Source organism: Barbatula barbatula (assembly GCF_947034865.1).
Source record: "Barbatula barbatula genome assembly, chromosome: 1".
Lineage (NCBI taxonomy): Eukaryota > Metazoa > Chordata > Actinopteri > Cypriniformes > Nemacheilidae > Barbatula > Barbatula barbatula.
The window spans coordinates 36,188,500-36,208,798 of NC_136766.1; the positions used below are offsets into that span (position 1 = coordinate 36,188,500).

General features: G+C 42.3%; 1 protein-coding gene across 1 annotated transcript in view; it reads left to right on the plus strand.

The window, feature by feature from the left end:
* Window positions 1–18,877, plus strand: part of LOC306901796 (receptor-type tyrosine-protein phosphatase delta-like) — a gene marked incomplete at its 5' end in the record, with an annotated part of 24,620 nt that extends 5,743 nt beyond the window's left edge. Inside the window, 15 exons of the mRNA XM_079469887.1 lie at window positions 1,089–1,249; window positions 2,444–2,556; window positions 5,148–5,189; window positions 5,605–5,702; window positions 9,710–9,833; window positions 10,388–10,563; window positions 11,591–11,710; window positions 11,788–11,942; window positions 13,131–13,416; window positions 14,274–14,452; window positions 14,534–14,660; window positions 14,864–14,989; window positions 15,074–15,228; window positions 15,306–15,441; window positions 16,364–18,877. Of these exons, the coding sequence (XP_079326013.1) occupies window positions 1,089–1,249; window positions 2,444–2,556; window positions 5,148–5,189; window positions 5,605–5,702; window positions 9,710–9,833; window positions 10,388–10,563; window positions 11,591–11,710; window positions 11,788–11,942; window positions 13,131–13,416; window positions 14,274–14,452; window positions 14,534–14,660; window positions 14,864–14,989; window positions 15,074–15,228; window positions 15,306–15,441; window positions 16,364–16,432 (2,067 nt within the window). The 3' untranslated portion in view covers window positions 16,433–18,877. The remainder of the gene's footprint in view (window positions 1–1,088; window positions 1,250–2,443; window positions 2,557–5,147; window positions 5,190–5,604; window positions 5,703–9,709; window positions 9,834–10,387; window positions 10,564–11,590; window positions 11,711–11,787; window positions 11,943–13,130; window positions 13,417–14,273; window positions 14,453–14,533; window positions 14,661–14,863; window positions 14,990–15,073; window positions 15,229–15,305; window positions 15,442–16,363) is intronic.
* Between the last annotated feature and the right edge of the window lie 1,422 nt (window positions 18,878–20,299).

The following is a 20,299-nucleotide window of genomic DNA, read 5'->3' on the forward strand; positions in this document are numbered from 1 at the left end:
AGAGAGAGACATTGAGAGAGAGACATAGAGAGAGAGAGAGAGAGAGAGAGAGAGAGAGACAGAGAGAGAGAGAGAGAGAGAGAGAGAGACATTGAGAGAGAGACATAGAGAGAGAGAGAGAGAGAGAGAGAGAGAGAATATGCTCGCTGCAGATGTGAAAAACACAGAAAATGGATCCCAGTCTGAATTGTTTTGGATGAAAATATGGGAGGCAGTGTCTAGCTGTGATTGAAACAACGTGAGGTCATATTTATTTCAGACACGAATATCGGACTCGATGTGCAATTGGCAATTTTAGTAAACATTACAAATTATTTTAGTTGGTTACTTTTCTTTTTATAACAAACTTTTAAAGTCAATTATATCATGGTCTGTTTGAATACTGGATTCTGATTGGCTGGAGGTTGTGCATTAAAACCCTGTAACGCACGGGAAGCTCCAGTCAGTTCGATCACATTCAAAATGAACTGAGGAGAATATCTGTCATTATCAGCGGTTCAATCTAAAGCTACACTGTAAACATCAATAACAGCTTTAACTTGGCTAATGGCCATGATATAAGAGGGATAATCCACAGCTAGCCGTGCATTAAAGGATTTGAACGCTTCGCATCAGGTGGTTCTTGGTCTCCACGTCCTGCATTATAACCCATTAACCTTACGTAATATTCAACAAATATTATATTAAATACAATAACTATGGTTTCACACAAAGTTGTATTCAGCTTCTGGGCTTTTTATCATCAGCTGGGCTTCTAGCGTCGGGTATACTGAAGGTCTGGCTGTCAGTTCTTCTGTCTCTTATAGCTCGTGGTGTCCTTGAACGAACTTAACCCGACCACAAGCCTTTAAAGTAAACAAGTTCATCCTTCATCAGCACATGCGCATACAACTGTCCTGTTTCACTCCTCCTTCCAGGGGTAGCCACACCCACACATGAATAATAATAACTGTGCATATAAGCCATTACTAAAACATAAATGAATAACAATCTTGCAACCAGTCCGTGATATAAGAAATAAGCAAAAATAACAGACTATTGCACTTTCTTGACAGTATATAACTGTTCTTTCTGTTTGTTTCTTGCAGATGTTGTACGCAGCGAGTCCGTATTCTGACCCGGTGGTGTTTGCAGACATGGATCCACAGCCCATCATAGATGAAGAGGAGGGCTTGATCTGGGTCGTGGGTCCTGTGCTCGCTGTCATCTTCATCATCTGTATCGTCATCGCCATCCTGCTCTACAAGAGGTAGAAACTGTGGAGAAACACACGTCATAGACACATCTCATCCCATAATAATACAGATCAATCCAAACACAGAAATGCTCTTTTTTGAAATGTTGATTCCCAAGCCTGGAAACGGCAGGACTGGTTTTGATTTATAGCGCTGTTATGATTGTCTACTGTATATATGACATGACCAGACAAAAATAAAACTGTGAGATCCGTTTTGTAAAGCCGTGATGATATGATGTCGGTTTAACTCTGTTGCTGTCAACATATATAATCATGTCATGCCTGGCTTTTGCTTTCACTGCTTTAGGGGTTTAGCTCTCTTTATTCCTTACTTTTCCACAATCAGACATTTAGGGAGCTATTTTCAGGATCTAAGCTCATGGTTTAAAGTGCACGACGCAGGTGTTCTGAGGCGTGTCCGAATCCACGTTTGCTAGTTTAACGGCGTGAAAACGGTCGGTGCGCTCCCGGGCACGTGATCTAAACGGGTTGTCCTGATGCTCTTAATGAGTGATGGGTGTAGCGTGCAGTAAACCAATCAGAGTGTCATCTTCCATTCCCTTAAAGAGCCAGTTGCGCTCGGTCATGACGGATTCACTATTCACACGGCGGAATTGTTAAGAGCAACACTTCTCCAGAGAGGAAACTTCTGCATGTCCCTGTGTGTGTAATAAGCAGAATGTTTCCTATAGCCTCATATTCTTAACGCGCTCTTTAAATAACTAAACAAATATTGCACCGTTGACTTTAGAGCAGGTTTGAGTCGGTCTATGGCGCAGTCTGTTTTCTGTTCGCGCCAACAATGTGCCTGATCACACCTCTTTTATAGACCAACACGCACATATTAAAACAACGAGATCCGCGTCGGGCTGAAACTAGCTAAAACACTTGCGCCGGGTGTACGATAGGGCCCACGGTGTCATAATTTAGAGAGCGATTTATTCCGTTTTCCTTTATTTTCGGAACATACAGAAATGATTACATACGTTTGAATTAGTTAAAGGTTGATGTTTAAGAAATAAATCATTCAGAATTCAGTTCAATGTGCGTGATGTCTTATACTAACACTCCTCTCTCATCTGTGGCTTTCACTGGAGCAGTCAACCAGACCGGTAAGAGACAGACAGACGTCATGTGGATGAATGATATGAGTGTGTTTATGCCGAGAGTTGATTTCTGTGTAAGTGAATGTTGTGTGTTTTACAGGAAAAGGGCGGAGTCAGAAGCCAGGAAGGGCAGTTTGCCCAGTGGTAAAGAAATGCCGTGTCATCACCCCACAGACCCAGTGGAGTTACGCCGTCTGAACTTCCAAACACCCGGTGAGAACCTCTGACCACCATCATCAACAACAACAGCAAAAGCCTTGAGTTTCAGTCGCACATTCTCATAAAACCTCAACGTTTAAGACATGCTGATGAATATCAGACCGGTTTGCATGAGCGAGCCGTGACTCGATACCACTGACCTCTACTGTGTGCTGTCATGATGATAATCTTACGTCTGATCCCATGCGGCGAACAGTAGACAAGACAGACAATGAGAGCGAGCTTCACCAACCGGATGTTGTGTTCTTTAACATCTCAAACATGTCTTGAAAGATCGGCAGGTGTGTGTGTGTGTTCACAGGATTATCATCTGAATCTGTCCTGATGTCTGAAGATTTAACAGTCTGGCGTGTCCCGGTTCTGACACACAATATTTTACATCTCGGGAAAAACTGTTGATGTGTCCAGGGTTCAGTTTTCAGATATAAACACAGATGTAACTGTATAGCTTGAATTTACTATCAGTCATTTTGTAAAGTAGAAATTCGGTCATCATGTGTTCTCTGTCACGTGGTTGTTAATCTGCGTGCCAGTCTTCAGTGTGACACAAAAGAAGATATTTTGAGAAATGTCTCCGTGTTCCTACAACGGAAGTCCAAAGAGTTCTACACAATATCATCTTTTGTGTTCTGAAGGAGAAACAAACTCGTACAGGTTTGACATCGACACGATTCGTGTTATTTTTTTGTCTGAATGACCTCTTTAAAGCTGAAGATTATCATTTAGATGGCCGTGATCCGAGAGACCTGTGATGAACAAATGACGAGGTTGATGAAACTAGAAACTATCTTGAGAACGGTTTTGAGTTTTGTCTGTGACGCAGGCAGCGGCGTGGTGATATAAACAGGGTTTGTGTTCTCGTGTTTGGAGAGCGATATTCTCCGTCTCTTTATTTCCACGACTCTCAGGCTCTTGGAGAAGCATCAGCGTCCTCCATTTTCTCCTCAGATCTCTCTCTGTGTGTCTCTGCATTAGCCCGGCTCTCTCAGACCCTTGATGCCTGTCATACGGTCCCCCCTCATCTCAATTTTCATCTTGAGGGTGCTTGATGTGGTTTGGTGGAATGGCAGTTTCATTGTCAGTGCGGCTGGTAATGGGTCTTGAGAGGCGGTGGATGGCAGCTCTCTCCCGCTGCCTCCATTAGCTAATGCCCTCTTCTATCAGAGCGCAGATGAAAGAGGCGCGTGTGCATGCGTGCGTGTGCTCGTACGGCCTCTTTTCTCTGAGAGCGGCGATGCGACACGCAGCCTGTTGTTATGCAAACCGCTTGTCAGAGAGCCTCATCTCCTCCACACACGCGTGCTCTCATCCCGACACGTGCTCACGCGTTACCACTATCATACATTACCAGTCCAAACATATAAACATGCCTGATATCATCACACCTTTCTCTTGTCCATGCCATAGCTTTGTGTCTTTTGGGTTTGTTGTGCGCTCATCTTCATTTCCATACATTGTCATATGTTATCTGTTTATTACTAACCAATGAAAGTAGAGATTAGAGCTGTCACAATATCAGATTTACATATGACTCCATAATCATGGGCGTGATGCTAATAAATAATGCTATCGCTCAAATCCATCTTTGATTTTCTGTATTAATATGAATGAAGTGAGAGAGTTTGTAACCACTGTGACTCTAAAAAACTAAAAAAAAAATTTGTTTCCTTTTGTGGTTTCTTTTTGTTTCATTTTTAGCTATTTAGTTATTTGATTTTGACATTTTATCATGTGAGGGATAATGTACAGCAGTTGGTGGTTATGTCAGAAATAACCCCTTCAGTGTGATCAGGACGTGAAGCGGATTATTTCATGATAACAGACAGCTGCTTGTACATTATTCCGCTTATCTCACGGCTACTTCCCACATGAGAAAACACTGGACATGAAATGTGAATTTGAAATATTTTATTAGCTCATTTTATCCGAATGCAGATCTTCTGTGAGAACGTTTACTTTGGGTTTTAAAGAAAAAAACGATGTTCAAATGTCAGGAACAGGCAAATTGGTTTAATCATTTGTAAATATAATGTCATATATGTTATTAACAGACATATTCATATTTAATTTGTCAAATAATTATTTTAATTATTATAATGATTTGCTGCATCTGGATTACCGTGTGTTATTAGTTTTGAGCGGTTGTTATCTGAGAATAACGAACCTGCAAATGCTGCAACTGGCCAATCAGAATCAAGCATTCCAATGAGCCGTGTAATAATGGCTTTTAATTTGCTATAAAAGTTGTATTTATTTATTTTAATTAAGGTTTTGGTTGATTTAGTTGTTCATTTTTTCACGTTATATTTCGGGCTATATTTGATTTGTGTCACTATCAAAGAGAAATGTTTCGACTAATTTTCGTTGACTATAAGCCACTGAATTATCATCATATACGTGTAGCAGTAACACAATATCATTGATGGGGTGATTCATATCACGGTATATGGTGACAGCTCTAGCTGAGAGCTGATGTTTCTACATCTTGTATCTGTTTTTCGCTTGGATAGCTAGCGATCATCACATTCGCTTGTTTTAGCGTGTCAGCTGCGTATGATTTACGGCCGTCCCCTTTCCCTCCGCAGGTTCAACCGCTTCGGTTTACCCCAGTAACCTTCATTTGTCAAGTTAGTCACTCTTGTTTCTACATACGCCGCTGTGTTTCTTCATTTCCATCATCTGCATTGGCTTCGTCTTCTCGCTACGCTTTCACTCACGCGGCGCAGGAGGCGGGGTTTGTTATGTCACATCCTGTAGACTCATCGTCAGCTGTGATATTCAGCCCTTAATGTTAGAATGTCTTTCATTTCTTCAGCGTGTTTGCTAACGCTTGCGGAATATGAAGAAAATAACATTCTTCTGTTCATTAGAGATGGTCTTGTGCGGCTTCTGTCTTCATCCTCTTCCAGCATGTGACTGCTTCGTCCAATCATACAGGCCAACACAAAAACTCTCCATCCTCTATAATGATCATCTAATGTCTGTGTTGGATGTGTCTGCGCTAACGTCAGGACCGTTTGTGTGTTTATCTTCTCTCTGCAGGGATGGCCAGCCACCCTCCCATTCCTGTCATGGAGTTAGCCGATCACATCGAGCGTCTGAAAGCCAACGACAACTTGAAGTTTTCACAGGAGTATGAGGTAACCGTCAACTGTTTCCTTTCTTGAGTCAGAGACACTTATACAGTGCATGAGGATTTACACTTAACACACTAGCAACCACCAGAACACCCTGGCAACTGGACATTAATGCCTTAGCAACCACCAGAACACCCTGGCAACTGGACATTAATGCCTTAGCAACCACCAGAACACCCTGGCACCTGGACATTAATGCCTTAGCAACCACCAGAACACTCTAGCAACTGGATATTAATGCCCTAGCAACCACTAGAACACCATAGCAACTGGACATTAATGCCCTAGCAACCTCCAGAAACACCCTAGCAACTACACCTAAACCACTGCGTAATGCTCTTCTTAGGAACAAACACACGGTTAAGCACAGTGACTTTCACATGTTTGTGTGTGTGTGTGTGTTTGCGTTTCAAATGTGTGTGTTGTGTTTTTGTATCTGTATGTGTGTGATTTCATTAGTCTTGCGGTGAGACACAGACATAGCATGTAGGGGGTGTTGTGTTGACGCTGGTTCAGTCGTGATGTTATCAGTGAGCATCTGCTGTCTGTATGTCAGGTGTCATTTAACACACGTCGCTGCAGGAAAGGTCAGCTCCATGTGATCTCCTTATCTCACCAACAAGAGACGTGTCATCGCCATGAGATCTCAGAAACACTGCATTACTCGTTTTGTGATGTCATCCGTCGTGTGATCTACGGTTCTTCTCTAGTGGTTAATGACACAACCATTTCTGACTGAGAGACAGACAGAGAGAGAGAGAGAGAGAGTAGTTTTGTTGTGTTGAGAAGCAGATGGTCAGTGCCGGATCTTTAGACAGCGAGCGTGAGAAAGGGTGTCCATTGCTCTTTTGAGAGCCGTTGGCTTCCGTCGGTCTGTGGTGACTGAACATGAGGTCACATGTGGAGCTCTGCCAACACACACACAAGAGTGAATTCTCATTCTGAGACACTTTTACACAACTCAGCAGATCTGGACACATTTATCGTATTTAGTGAAATATAACCTTGCTGTACATTTATGATTTTTCACCTTGGTGTAATGTTTAGACAAACAAATGTGAGCGATTTCTTCTGAAATAGACAGACCTGTATGAAATCGTGTGGACGATTATTGTTTGTTTTGTTGACTGTAATTTGTCCAAGTGGAGCAGAGATTTGTTAGCTGTCGTCTGAAAGGGCACATCGGCGGACAAAAGCAGCGTTTGAGAGAGAGCACATCTCCGCGTGATCCTTTAAAATCTATTCAAGCCATGAAGACATTACTGTCCCCTTTTCGCTTACGGGACCAATTTTCATTCATTCGACAGCTCCTCTGAAAACTGTAATTTGAAATTTGTCAACGCTGCGAGGCGCTGGCAGGCAGATGCGTATCATCTTTTCATTTTCAAAAGACACTGCCGAGACTGAATAATTTCATTATTAAAGTAAATGGGAAAAATTGCAAACTGCACATAAGATTGACGCTGAGGTCATATCACTCACAAAACCTCTTTCACAAGAACACCTGTTCTCTCTCTCTCAAGATTCAAAGAAGCTTTATTAGCATTATAAAACAAACTTTACATTGCCAAAGCACAGGAAAAATGGTAACACTTTACATGAAGCTACCCTTTATAAAGCATTTATAAATGTGTTCATTAATGATTAATAAGTCATTTACAAATGCATTATGAAGCAGTTATAACTGAATGAATAAAAAGAGGGATTAAATATAAATATATGGAAAATTAAATATAGACATGCACAAATACAGATTTAGATAAAAACAAAAGTAAGTATCTATATACACCTGAACATAAAGAGAAAAGAGAAAAGTATTGATGAATGTTGTCAGTGAGGGTGACAGGATCCTGTCATATAGTGTCAGCTTGTGTTGTGTTGTTTCAGTGTTGTCTCGTTGTGTTGTGTCGTGTCAGTTTTGTGTTGAGTCGTGTTGTGTCAGTGTTGTGTTGTGTTGTGTTGTGTCAGTTTTGTGTTGAGTCGTGTTGTGTCAGTGTTGTGTTGTGTTGTGTTGTGTCAGTGTCAGTGTTGTGTTTGTGTAGTGTTGTGTTTGTGTGGTGTTGTGTCAGTGTTGTGTCAGTGTTGTGTTGAGTCGTGTTGTGTCAGTGTTGTGATGTGTTGTGTCAGTGTCGTGTCAGTTTTGTGTTGAGTCGTGTTGTGTCAGTGTTGTGATGTGTTGTGTCAGTGTCAGTGTCAGTGTCGTGTCAGTGTCAGTGTCGTGTCAGTGTCAGTGTCAGTGTCAGTGTTGTGTCATGTCAGTGTCGTGTCAGTGTCGTGTCAGTGTCATGTCAGTGTCAGTGTCAGTGTCAGTGTCAGTGTCAGTGTCGTGTCAGTGTCAGTGTCAGTGTCGTGTCAGTGTCAGTGTCAGTGTCGTGTCAGTGTCGTGTCAGTGTCGTGTCAGTGTCAGTGTCAGTGTCAGTGTCGTGTCGTGTCAGTGTCAGTGTCAGTGTCGTGTCGTGTCAGTGTCAGTGTCAGTGTCAGTGTCATGTCAGTGTCAGTGTCAGTGTCGTGTCAGTGTCAGTGTCAGTGTCGTGTCAGTGTCGTGTCAGTGTCAGTGTCAGTGTCGTGTCAGTGTCGTGTCAGTGTCAGTGTCCTGTCAGTGTCGTGTCAGTGTCAGTGTCAGTGTCGTGTCAGTGTCAGTGTCGTGTCAGTGTCAGTGTCGTGTCAGTGTCAGTGTCGTGTCAGTGTCAGTGTCGTGTCAGTGTCAGTGTCGTGTCAGTGTCAGTGTCGTGTCAGTGTCGTGTCAGTGTCAGTGTCGTGTCAGTGTCAGTGTCGTGTCAGTGTCAGTGTCAGTGTCAGTGTCGTGTCGTGTCAGTGTCAGTGTCAGTGTCAGTGTCGTGTCGTGTCAGTGTCATGTCAGTGTCAGTGTCAGTGTCAGTGTCAGTGTCGTGTCAGTGTCAGTGTCAGTGTCAGTGTCGTGTCAGTGTCGTGTCAGTGTCAGTGTCAGTGTCAGTGTCAGTGTCGTGTCAGTGTCGTGTCAGTGTCAGTGTCGTGTCAGTGTCGTGTCAGTGTCGTGTCAGTGTCAGTGTCGTGTCAGTGTCGTGTCAGTGTCATGTCAGTGTCAGTGTCATGTCAGTGTCAGTGTCAGTGTCAGTGTCATGTCAGTGTCAGTGTCAGTGTCAGTGTCGTGTCAGTGTCAGTGTCAGTGTCATGTCAGTGTCAGTGTCAGTGTCAGTGTCAGTGTCAGTGTCATGTCATGTCATGTCATGTCAGTGTCAGTGTCATGTCATGTCATGTCAGTGTCAGTGTCAGTGTCATGTCAGTGTCAGTGTCATGTCAGTGTCAGTGTCAGTGTCAGTGTCGTGTCAGTGTCAGTGTCAGTGTCAGTGTCGTGTCAGTGTCAGTGTCAGTGTTGTGTCATGTCAGTGTCGTGTCAGTGTCAGTGTCAGTGTCAGTGTCAGTGTCGTGTCAGTGTCAGTGTCGTGTCAGTGTCAGTGTCATGTCAGTGTCGTGTCAGTGTCGTGTCAGTGTCAGTGTCAGTGTCGTGTCAGTGTCAGTGTCGTGTCAGTGTCATGTCAGTGTCAGTGTCAGTGTCAGTGTCATGTCAGTGTCAGTGTCATGTCAGTGTCAGTGTCAGTGTCAGTGTCAGTGTTGTGTCATGTCAGTGTCGTGTCAGTGTCAGTGTCGTGTCAGTGTCAGTGTCGTGTCAGTGTCATGTCAGTGTCATGTCAGTGTCAGTGTCAGTGTCAGTGTCAGTGTCAGTGTCAGTGTCAGTGTCGTGTCAGTGTCAGTGTCGTGTCAGTGTCAGTGTCAGTGTCAGTAGGGTACGGAGGTGAGTTTGTTTTGATGCCTCTGTGTCAGGTTTGGATCTACTGAGATAGAGAGTCATTTTACTGTCATAAAAAATCTCTCTCTCTCTCTCTCTCTCATGCGGTTCAGAACGTTTAAAATAAAAAATGAATTTACACATCTTTAAATACATTTACACACTGTTCAGTTGTCTCTTAATCCTCTCATGATGGATGTGTGGAGTTGTTGTGTAATAACACAATCATATTTCTGACTTTCAGTCCATTGATCCCGGTCAGCAGTTCACATGGGAACATTCCAACCTGGAGGTGAACAAACCCAAGAACAGATACGCCAACGTCATCGCTTACGATCACTCCAGAGTCCTGCTGTCTGCCATCGACGGTGCGTCACACACACACAGTCAATCTGTGATATTAATAAACAAAATGAGAGACTATATGTGTGTAGAGCTTCAGTTTGAGGATCTCAAAGAAACCTAAACTTTCACAATGCATTGTGGGATTGAAGGAAGCGTTGTTGTGGGATTAAAGTAATGATGGCCATATTGTGTTTGCTAGGAGAAATGAGGAAGAAAATGAATGTGTTTTGTGTCTTGTCAGTCACAGTCAGAGAATGAAATAATTCAGCTGTGAGCGGGCGAGCGAGGCTTATCTCTCTTCTGCAAGTGTGTGTGTCGCAGCATTGACACACACTGACTGACTTTATTTATAGATTGAAGAATATAAAGTTCATGGAATCATGAGGATGATGACGATTGTTTACTGTCAGAAAATCATAATCCATGTGATCACATTCACTAGACAAACAGACCGTTGTGTTAGATTATTTCAATCCTTTCATTAAAGCTTTTTGTCCAAAAGAGTTGTGTCTTAATAAAAATGTCCTTACAAAAGCATGTTTTATTTATTTACTTGTGGGTTTTTGTTTGTTTGCAGGTATTCCCGGTAGCGACTACATCAACTCAAACTACGTTGACGGCTACAGAAAACAGAACGCTTATATCGCCACTCAAGGGCCTCTGCCGGAGACCTTCGGTGAGTTTTGGCGTATGATCTGGGAGCAGCGGAGCGCAAATATCGTCATGATGACAAAACTAGAAGAAAGATCAAGGGTATGACACAAAGTCTGACATCATCGCTCATCACTTGATTTCATTGGTTAAGAATGTGTACTCATCACCAGATTAATATAGTTTTCATATGACTGATATCTATTAATGTTAAAGTCCCAGTGAACCGGAAGTTGCGATCGTCTTTACTTTCGCATTCTGACACATTTCCTGTTGAAAAGGAATTTCAAAAGGAGAAAATGAGGGGGTGCGGCTTGTGTTTTTTACTGCAAATTGATTGGATGTGTAAAAACAGCCGTTGCATTTTGCAAAGGAACTAGCAGCAGACTGAGAGTTGAAGGGGAGGAGTTAATGGATGCTCCGCCCAAGCCATCTAATTTAAATCATTTTGGGGCTGAAGTGCATTTTCATATATAAACTAAAGATTACGAAGGTACATGAAGCTCATGAAGAGAATGACCCACATTGATAATCTGTTTGTCATTTTTATTTCACTGGGACTTTAAACTGTTTTATTGTTTTGTTTTAGTGTTTTTCACTTTTACACAAATAAATAAATGCATTCGTCTGCAAAACAAATGTGTATTATAGTAATAATGAAATAAAACGGTGTTTGATGAATAAAGAAAATTATTCCTAATGACAAAGGGACACATAGTATTCAACTTTATTTATTTTGAAATGAAGAATATTTATGCAAAGAACAATAATAATAATCATTACTATGAAGTAATATTGGAGCTGAATCTCGGTGAGGTCTCGTGTTTGTCTCAAATGTCTCGACTGGATGAATTTTAATGAGCTCAGCGTGGAGATTTTTTCAGATGAATCAAGTCATTTCTGTCATTCAGACAGATCCTTGATTTTTTTTTCTCGTTGTCTTACGGGTTGGTGCGCCGTTTAATGTAAGTGAGGAGATTGAATTCACATACGTGTGACGGCTCTCTCGTTCCAATTCTCTCTTGTTTCTTCTTCTCATGACAGCGCAGCATCTGTACCGTAAAACTAATGTCGACACATTAGCGTGTTGAATGAAATAAACTTGAGTGTGTCTAACGTGTTTGTGTAGGTGAAGTGTGACCAGTACTGGCCCAACAGAGGAACAGAAACATACGGACTCATTCAGGTCACACTGCTGGACACGGTGGAGTTAGCCACGTACTGCGTCAGGACATTTGCGCTTTACAAGGTAAACGTGAAAGAAATCGGTCTCGCATCTCGCAAGTCTTCATCTGAGATCTGACGTGTTTAAACGGTTGTGTTCAGAATGGCTCCAGTGAAAAGAGAGAGGTACGACAGTTTCAGTTCACCGCCTGGCCGGATCACGGCGTTCCCGAACATCCCACACCGTTCCTGGCGTTCCTGCGCAGGGTGAAATCCTGCAACCCTCCGGACGCCGGACCCATGGTGGTGCACTGCAGGTTGGTGTTCTGAGCCTAAAATACAAACACATTATCTTTATCGAGTATTATTCAAAGAAACAAGAAGTGACGTTAAATATCAAATGATAAAAGAATAATTCACGTACAAGCGTATATTTTTATATCACACTTCGTGAACATGATGTGCTTTTTGCATTTGATTTGAAAACATGTCTTCAATTTTCCTCTAAGCGAAAGCAGAAAAACACGAAGCGTAGCGACAGAGACCTTCCGTCCAAAAAATGCCAGATAGAAAACACGGATTAGTGCACCCTTAAAATAACACACACTGCAGTTAATTACAGCTCCCAGCGGAATGCTAGAAATTGAAAAATCCTTCTTCGCCGTCGCTTCTCTCTGGCTGAATGCAGGAATTAATATCATTCACTGGGACGGCGACTTTGAATTCCTTTGGGCTGAAATCAGATAACGGCAGACTTTAATCCATTCCAAAACAGCATCCGCCCAGCCGGAGCGCTCATCATCTGACCATTAACAAAAAAATCCCCTCTTTCATTCCGTCGGCGGCGTCAGAAAGTTTGTGCGTCTTTCGTAAAGTTTTTAAGCTGTTGGGGTGACATGGAGATTATACGCTGCTGTTTGTCGTACTAAAGAAAAGGCCGGCGGTTGAGCCGCTGGTGCGGGTCATTAACTGGAAAAACATTACTGCTCTTTAACTATTCAACTGACGTACAGCCGCTCGCTCTCGTATGCCACTGAAGAGAATTTGCCGTGTGATGTTCTGTCTCTGGGAGGTGATGTTTGTTGAGACGCCCGTTTACTGTAACCCGCGGGTCACCGCGAAGCGTGTGCGGTCAGACGTTACTCAACACAAACAGAAAGACCAACCAACTGCATGATTGATGTCACAGAGGACACAGAGAGAGCTGCTGATGTGCTGGTCCTTTCGGATCGGTTTGAATCTCACGTTGAGAGTTCTCCTAGAGATCAAACATCATTCAACTCCAGATCGTCCTGTGAAATCAACATCTCATCCCGTTTACACCTGCACACTTTAGCACATCAGAATTCATTCATAACCCTAACTATCAAATTACTTTTTTCAAGAGTATTAAGTTCTTGAACATGTAGTTCATGTAGCTCTAGTTTATAGTCGGTAACAGTGAATGACACGAATGCATCAGGTTTATATGTGACGGGTAATGATTTCTTCTCTCGGACGTGCAGTGCCGGCGTGGGTCGGACGGGTTGTTTCATCGTGATCGACGCCATGATGGAGCGCATCAAACACGAGAAGACGGTGGACATCTACGGTCACGTGACGCTCATGAGAGCTCAGAGAAACTACATGGTGCAGACAGAAGATCAGTACGTCTTCATTCACGACGCGCTGCAGGAGGCCGTGACCTGCGGAACCACTGAAGTTCCCGCCAGGAATCTATATGCCTACATCCAGAAGCTCACACAGATCGAGTCCGGAGAGAACGTCACTGGAATGGAACTGGAGTTTAAGGTACATTTGTTTATTAAAGACCGCATTTGTCTGATGAGGAAAACATGACATTGAAGAGGTTCATTAGAACACTCCTGAATATTACACAATGAGTCGGGTCGTTCCAAACAAAATCATTTTATTACCGTTACTCAGAGCCTCATATTTGCCGATGTCAGTCATCAGCTGTGACCCTTCTGAAATGACTTTAGCAAGGCGCCGGCTTAACTATGGGAATGTGAGCACGTCCTGCACAACTGCGTTTAAGTGCTGAAATATCAGAATGTCCTGAGAGAGGCTCTGAGGTTTGGCCGAATCTGTCTCACCACAAACCCACCGCTGGACGACTCTTAAACATGACTGTGGACCAGACAGCATGGGGCCTGTGGCTTTTTCTTTACCTTTCTCACGCTACACTTCTTTATTCCTTACTCATCAGACATCTGGACATCTGTACTCTTCATTTAACACACAAGAAAGAATAGATGAAGATAAACATTCACTTAAACTCTGTTTCTGTTCAGGACTTTAAAAGGAGAGTTGTGGTAGTATTACAATACTATAACTCTGGTATTGTTAGGCTATTACTATGTTATTACATTCACGATACTATGGTACGACTATGTTATTATGGCAACCTTGATTTTCTGGTGTATTTAGTAAATTAATGGTTGAGGGGTCATGGCATTTAAGGCTGTCGAGTGATAAAGTACAGTACAAGAAATCTACTAGACTGTCACTGACTGAGACCAAGTTGCATCTACAGAGCAGAATATTAAGTCTTGTGGGCGGAGCTCTTTTGTCTGGATAGCAGTGCATTAAAAACTCCAGCAATATGTGTTGCATATAACGATGTGGATTGTGTTGTTCTCATCCAGCGGTTAGCAAACACAAAAGCCCACACGTCCCGCTTCATCAGTGCCAACCTGCCCTGTAACAAATTCAAAAACCGTCTGGTGAACATCATGCCATACGAGTCCACGCGAGTCTGTCTACAGCCAATCAGAGGAGTGGAGGGATCAGACTACATCAACGGCAGCTTCATCGATGGATACAGGTGAGCAGGGCAGCCCGTCTGATCCATCCGTCCGTCTGTACGTGTAGATGTTCATGTTTTGTGTGTGTGTGTGTGTTTCAGACAACAGAAAGCTTACATCGCCACACAGGGTCCTTTAGCTGAAACCACAGAAGATTTCTGGCGGATGTTATGGGAACACAACTCTACGATAGTAGTGATGTTGACCAAACTCAGAGAGATGGGCAGAGTGAGTCTCTCCAACATTTACATCCCATCACACTCTTTAAGGATGTTCATTTTGTGTTTTATTTCTGTTTGATGTCCTTGAACATTCGGATGAGCATTAGGACATTTATGTATGTATCAGGATCGGTTTTCTTTATGACCGATGTGAATGCCCAAACTAAATGAGATTTGATATGACCCCGTCTCTCTCTCTCCGTCCGTCAGGAGAAGTGTCATCAGTATTGGCCGGCGGAGCGTTCAGCGAGGTATCAGTACTTTGTTGTGGATCCGATGGCAGAGTATAACATGCCTCAGTACATCCTTAGAGAGTTTAAAGTGACAGACGCCAGGGTAAGACACACCCACGTAATGCCCTCACACGTCAGTGATGTATGTAAAGAATTCATCATTGTGTTCTTTTGGCTGTGCTTTCAGGACGGCCAATCACGGACCGTCAGGCAGTTCCAGTTCACTGATTGGCCGGAACAGGGTGTGCCGAAATCCGGCGAAGGGTTCATCGACTTCATCGGCCAAGTGCATAAAACAAAAGAGCAGTTCGGTCAGGACGGACCCATCTCAGTCCACTGCAGGTAAAAACAATCATCGTCAGTGGTCTTACCTTTGACCTATAAATGTGTTGGATTTGAAATGTGATGTGTGTTTGCAGTGCTGGTGTGGGGAGGACCGGAGTCTTCATCACTCTCAGTATCGTTCTGGAGAGGATGAGGTATGAAGGTGTGGTGGACATCTTCCAGACGGTCAAGATGTTACGGACGCAGCGGCCAGCAATGGTCCAGACTGAAGTATGTACCTCTTTAACCCCTTAACAGAATAAACATTTATGGGTTCAAACTCATCTGTGGATCCGACCGTGTCAACGTTTCAAGGGTCTTTCAGTCATATTTTTATGAGTGTCTACAGATATTTCGTGTTGATGTGAATCAGCAGGAGAGTAAATTCACGTGAACTTTTGTGTGATTTGATTGGATTAGCTGAGTTTGTGCGTCTGCATGCCTTCAGATTCTCTCGCTGATTTTAATACAGCGGCTCTCAGATAAATAAACACAGACATGGAGTTTGTTGCGTTCATTTTCATTTATAATGACAAACCCTTCAGGTTAGCCATGCAAATTGGTTCAGATAAGCAATTTCACGGCTAACCCGCAGAATGGCCTTTTGCCGCCGTCAATGGGGGGAAATTATTTTCTGCGATCAATGCGGACAGCGAGGTAATGAGGCTCGACTCTCACGCTCGGCAGAATACGATGCCAGCTCTTCACCTCTCAACGCTCGTGAGCCGCGACACGCAGCCCTTCCTGTCGCACGCCATCACCACCTTCATGTTTCTATGACGATGAGAGTAGCTTGCATCCCTAAATTCGCAGAAAAATCCACTAAAGCTGTTCTGAACGTATTACGTGAGCTTCATATTTGTTGCTTTGCTCTACTGAATATTAATTAAGGCTTTTTGTATTTAAAAACTTGATTTCAAAACTGAAACATATTTTTTTATTTTTGAGTCATTCGATAGATTATTTATTTATTTCATTTTCAAACTGAAAACAAATCAAGTGCTTCATGTTCGCTGGGAGACAATATTATGATGTTACTACGATTTTGTATAGTCAACAAATTGCAACAAACCATCAACCCCGTTACCTTCCAGAATGTCTTCATTCAGCTTGAGATGGTTCAAGTTTACCCATCTCTCTCTTTGTCTTTCAGGATCAGTACCAGTTTTGTTACAGAGCTGGGTTGGAGTACCTCGGGAGCTTCGACCACTATGCAACGTAAGATCCTCGGCGTGCCGTCAGGAGACGCGATGGACCGCCGGACATCCAGAGGTCATTCGATTCTGAGCCATAAATACCTGCTTGTGAAAAGAACTTTAACTCTTCGTCCACAACTTGATTACATGTCGGATGTGCAACATAACGCTAGAAATACTTTCAAATTACAATAACAGACGAATATCCAGGTGGACCAAGACAAATCACTCGATCTAATATAAACAATGAAAAATAATAGTAATAATAATGAATTTCAGACAGGTGAATCCGGACTGTTGAAGCATCGTGTGGAATGAGCCTTTCTTCCTTTGCTTCGAGGATTCATGAATAACAAACAAACGGTCTGGAGGAACACAGACGCTGTGAGACGGGGAGCTCAATACACGATGTAAAGAGAATTTCTGTTCTGTCCACGATCTACGTGAGGAGTTATTTCACTGAAGAAGTCGACTTCATCAGTGAAGAAACTATAAACCACAAGCACCCGCCCCTCCACAGATGACATGTCTGGAGACGAGAAATAACACAAACCGTTTGATTTTAAGGACATTTTTCACAGTCGATTCTTCAGTTCTGACCATGTTTCTTGTTTTTTACGCTGTAGATGTCCTGATGATCACCTGACCCACTTCACCTCCTGCCATTTGTCTTTTGAGTCCTGTCTGAACGCACGCATACACACACACACGCACGCACGCGATGACTCGTGAGGGGAGGGGGGGCAGAAATCTCAGTTCTTCCACGAGCAGAGAGAGGGAAATATACGATGTCTTTATTTATATAACAGTGAATTGTCATGAGGATCTATAGAGGAGATATAAATATATGAATCTAAATAAATATATAAATCTGTAATATATGGACTGATGGATTTGTGTAGATGGGAACTGAAGGTTTTCCGCTGGAATGCACATCAGCAGGACAAACACACACAGATGGACACCGTGCAAACGCAGCTTTTCTTGTGCAATAAACAGATGTTGTGCTTTATATCGGGGGCCATCATCATCATCATTCATTCAACTCGACGAGAGGTCAGAGGTCATTTACACAGACCGAGCCGTGTTTTCATTCGTTTGCATTTAGAGTGCCTTATATTTATGCCTCTTCTTTTCTACGATATTCATTTCTCAAGGTGTATAGTTTGAGTATAGTCCATATAAGAGTATTTAGCCATTGACTTCCCACACGTACAGACGTTTATATTATATGAAATTATATATGCAAATAGGTAATTCCATTGTTCCTCTTTTATTTTCTGTGGCCTTAATCCGGCTCAGAGAAAAAGGGTAAAGAATCAAATCAATGAAAGCTATAAATAAATAAATGTAAGGCCCGATGCTGTTCATTTTCTTCTTCTCTATTATGAATTAGAAACGTGACTTCTGATTTCTAAAACAGCATGAGTACAGTTCAGAACAATGTAGCTGTCAGTGAATGAAAAGAGAAACGTGATTATCAATTCCATTTAGTTTGTGTTTTGGAGATCTTTGAACTTCCAAGCGGTTCTGCACATTTTGACTTTGGTGTGGAAGGATTTCTTGCCGTCGCAATAAACATTTGGTTAAAATAACAAATAATCCTTTATCGCAAGCTCTAGATGTTGAGACACGCTACTAGATATGTTTGCAGATGAGAATATGATGATTTCTTTGGCTTTGTGGATGTGCATTCCAGACATTCTCCCCCTTTTTAATGGCCAAATTTGATTTGGTTGAATTTTGTTTGAAATGTTTTCATCAACAAAACGCTGTTGTTGTTCAACGTTGCTCCATGTCAAGTGTCAGCGCCACCTAGAGGTCACTTGCGCTCCTGACGGGTTTCTTTTGCTGTTCTGGATCTTCTTTGAATATGCATGAGTTCAGCTGCAGCGAGGATGAGGAGAATTGCACTTTTTTATCTCTGTATCTCTATGCACTGCCCTGCTGATTTCACACGTCCCATCACAGATTTTACTTGAACCCGACGGTACCAATCTCCTTCAAACTTCAAATGTGTGTATGTAAATAACACAGAAAAGAGATGGAAGTCCTTGCGGAAAAAAAAAAGAAAAAATCCTAGTATAATCGGGTGCAAAACCAGCGTCTTCAGCAGGTGATGTGGAAGTTTCACTTCTTCCCCGTTCAGCCGCTTGAAAGACTGAAATCTAAACGTGTTTCTCTGCTCCCCGTGAATCTCACATCTGGATGCATAGACTGAAATAATGAATTCAATTCAATTGTAAAGAAAAAAATGGCTTGTTAAAAAATCATGAAATTACCTCTGATTAGTTGTAAATGTAAACTGTTATTTGATTTCATTTTTTTCTGAATGAACGAAGTGCTTTTTATTTTCCTACTTAGATGCCAGTGGTGAAAAGATTCATCTGTACGAGAAGCGTCCTTCTGTACTTCTGACACGAGTTCCATTTGTTATAAATGAATTCTATTAAAAAATGTAAGTGTTATGCACCCGCGCTTCCTTTTTGCCTCTTCTGAACGAAACTTCAACACTGTCTTTGTTTTTTCTTTTTAAAGAAAATAATGATCATTTTGCAAAGTAAACACAGTCTATCATTTATTAAATAATAAGGTATTCATTGTTTTCGCACGGACCATACAAATGTTCTATTCTAACAGGGTTGACAAAAGTATTTTTTGCTTGGTTGAGTATTTAGCACTTTTGGGTTTGGAAAATAACAATTAACAGGTATGATGTGGATTGAGGGTTATGTCTTCTCTAGTCTGAATTACTGGGTATATTCATGTGCTGGTATTCTTTAAACAGACCACGACTCTTAAGTGCTTCAGTCTCCTCTCTGTTTATGTGATGGTTTATGTCACACATCAGTGAGACGGAGCCAGAAAATAAGCTGATGAAAGAGACTTGAAAGAGAAAGTGAGCGAGAGGTAGAGGACATGAGGTTAATGACTTCACCTCCCTCATGTACCAAAATCCCACAATCCCCTGCTGATTTCTCTTTCGTGTTTAAAAACACTTTCCCATCATCCGCATCAGCAAAAATGATGATTTCAGGAAACACTGCCATTGGTCGACCAAACACTCGCTGGCTCCTGAAAATGATGTCTTAAAACAAGAACACTTTTGCCTTTGAGGTCACAAAATCTTGAATTTTTGTAATGTACGGCTTTGCTTGTCAAGCAGATGTGTCTTGTTTTCAGGCTGTATGTTGTTTAAAAGAAGTCTTTCCTCCAGATAGAGACGCAGTATAAATCATGAAATGCATATGAATGTTGACATGGCATGTGCCGGTATGAGATTTTGACGGTATGATAACCTTTCACAAACGTGTCACGTTATTTTTCAATTACAACACTAAAATACGTCCACAGACAACAACTTTTCAACTGGACACAAATACATTTTATTTGTAACAGACATTCATATAACATATATGTCAGGTAAAAATAAAGCCTTCAAATTATAAAACTCTTTGAAAAAATGTATTTTATCATAGCCCGTATATTGGGCCTAAACACCAAAGGTTGCATTACACGACTCACACACACACACAGCTCATACCTTAGAAACGCTATCGTGATTTTAATTCCTCGGTATACCTTGAAACCGTTATTCGGCCCAAGCCTAGTGTTGACCTCTAACAACTTTTCTAGAGGTCGATGTAACGCCGTCTGAGCGGCGCAGCGTGGAATTATAATCCAACGCTCTGCTCTGCGCTGCTCGCTTTGACCTCCGGCACAACGTGTCGATTATTCCAGGCTGGCAACAGCGCAGACTTCATCAGCCTAATCAAAATAAATCACCAGAGCAGCAGAAAGTGAGCGGCATTAAGCTTTTTCCCCGGAGAGCCGCAGCCTCTTAACGGCAAGCAAATCCATTATAGCGAGAACAGATGTGGCAAGTCAGCGTT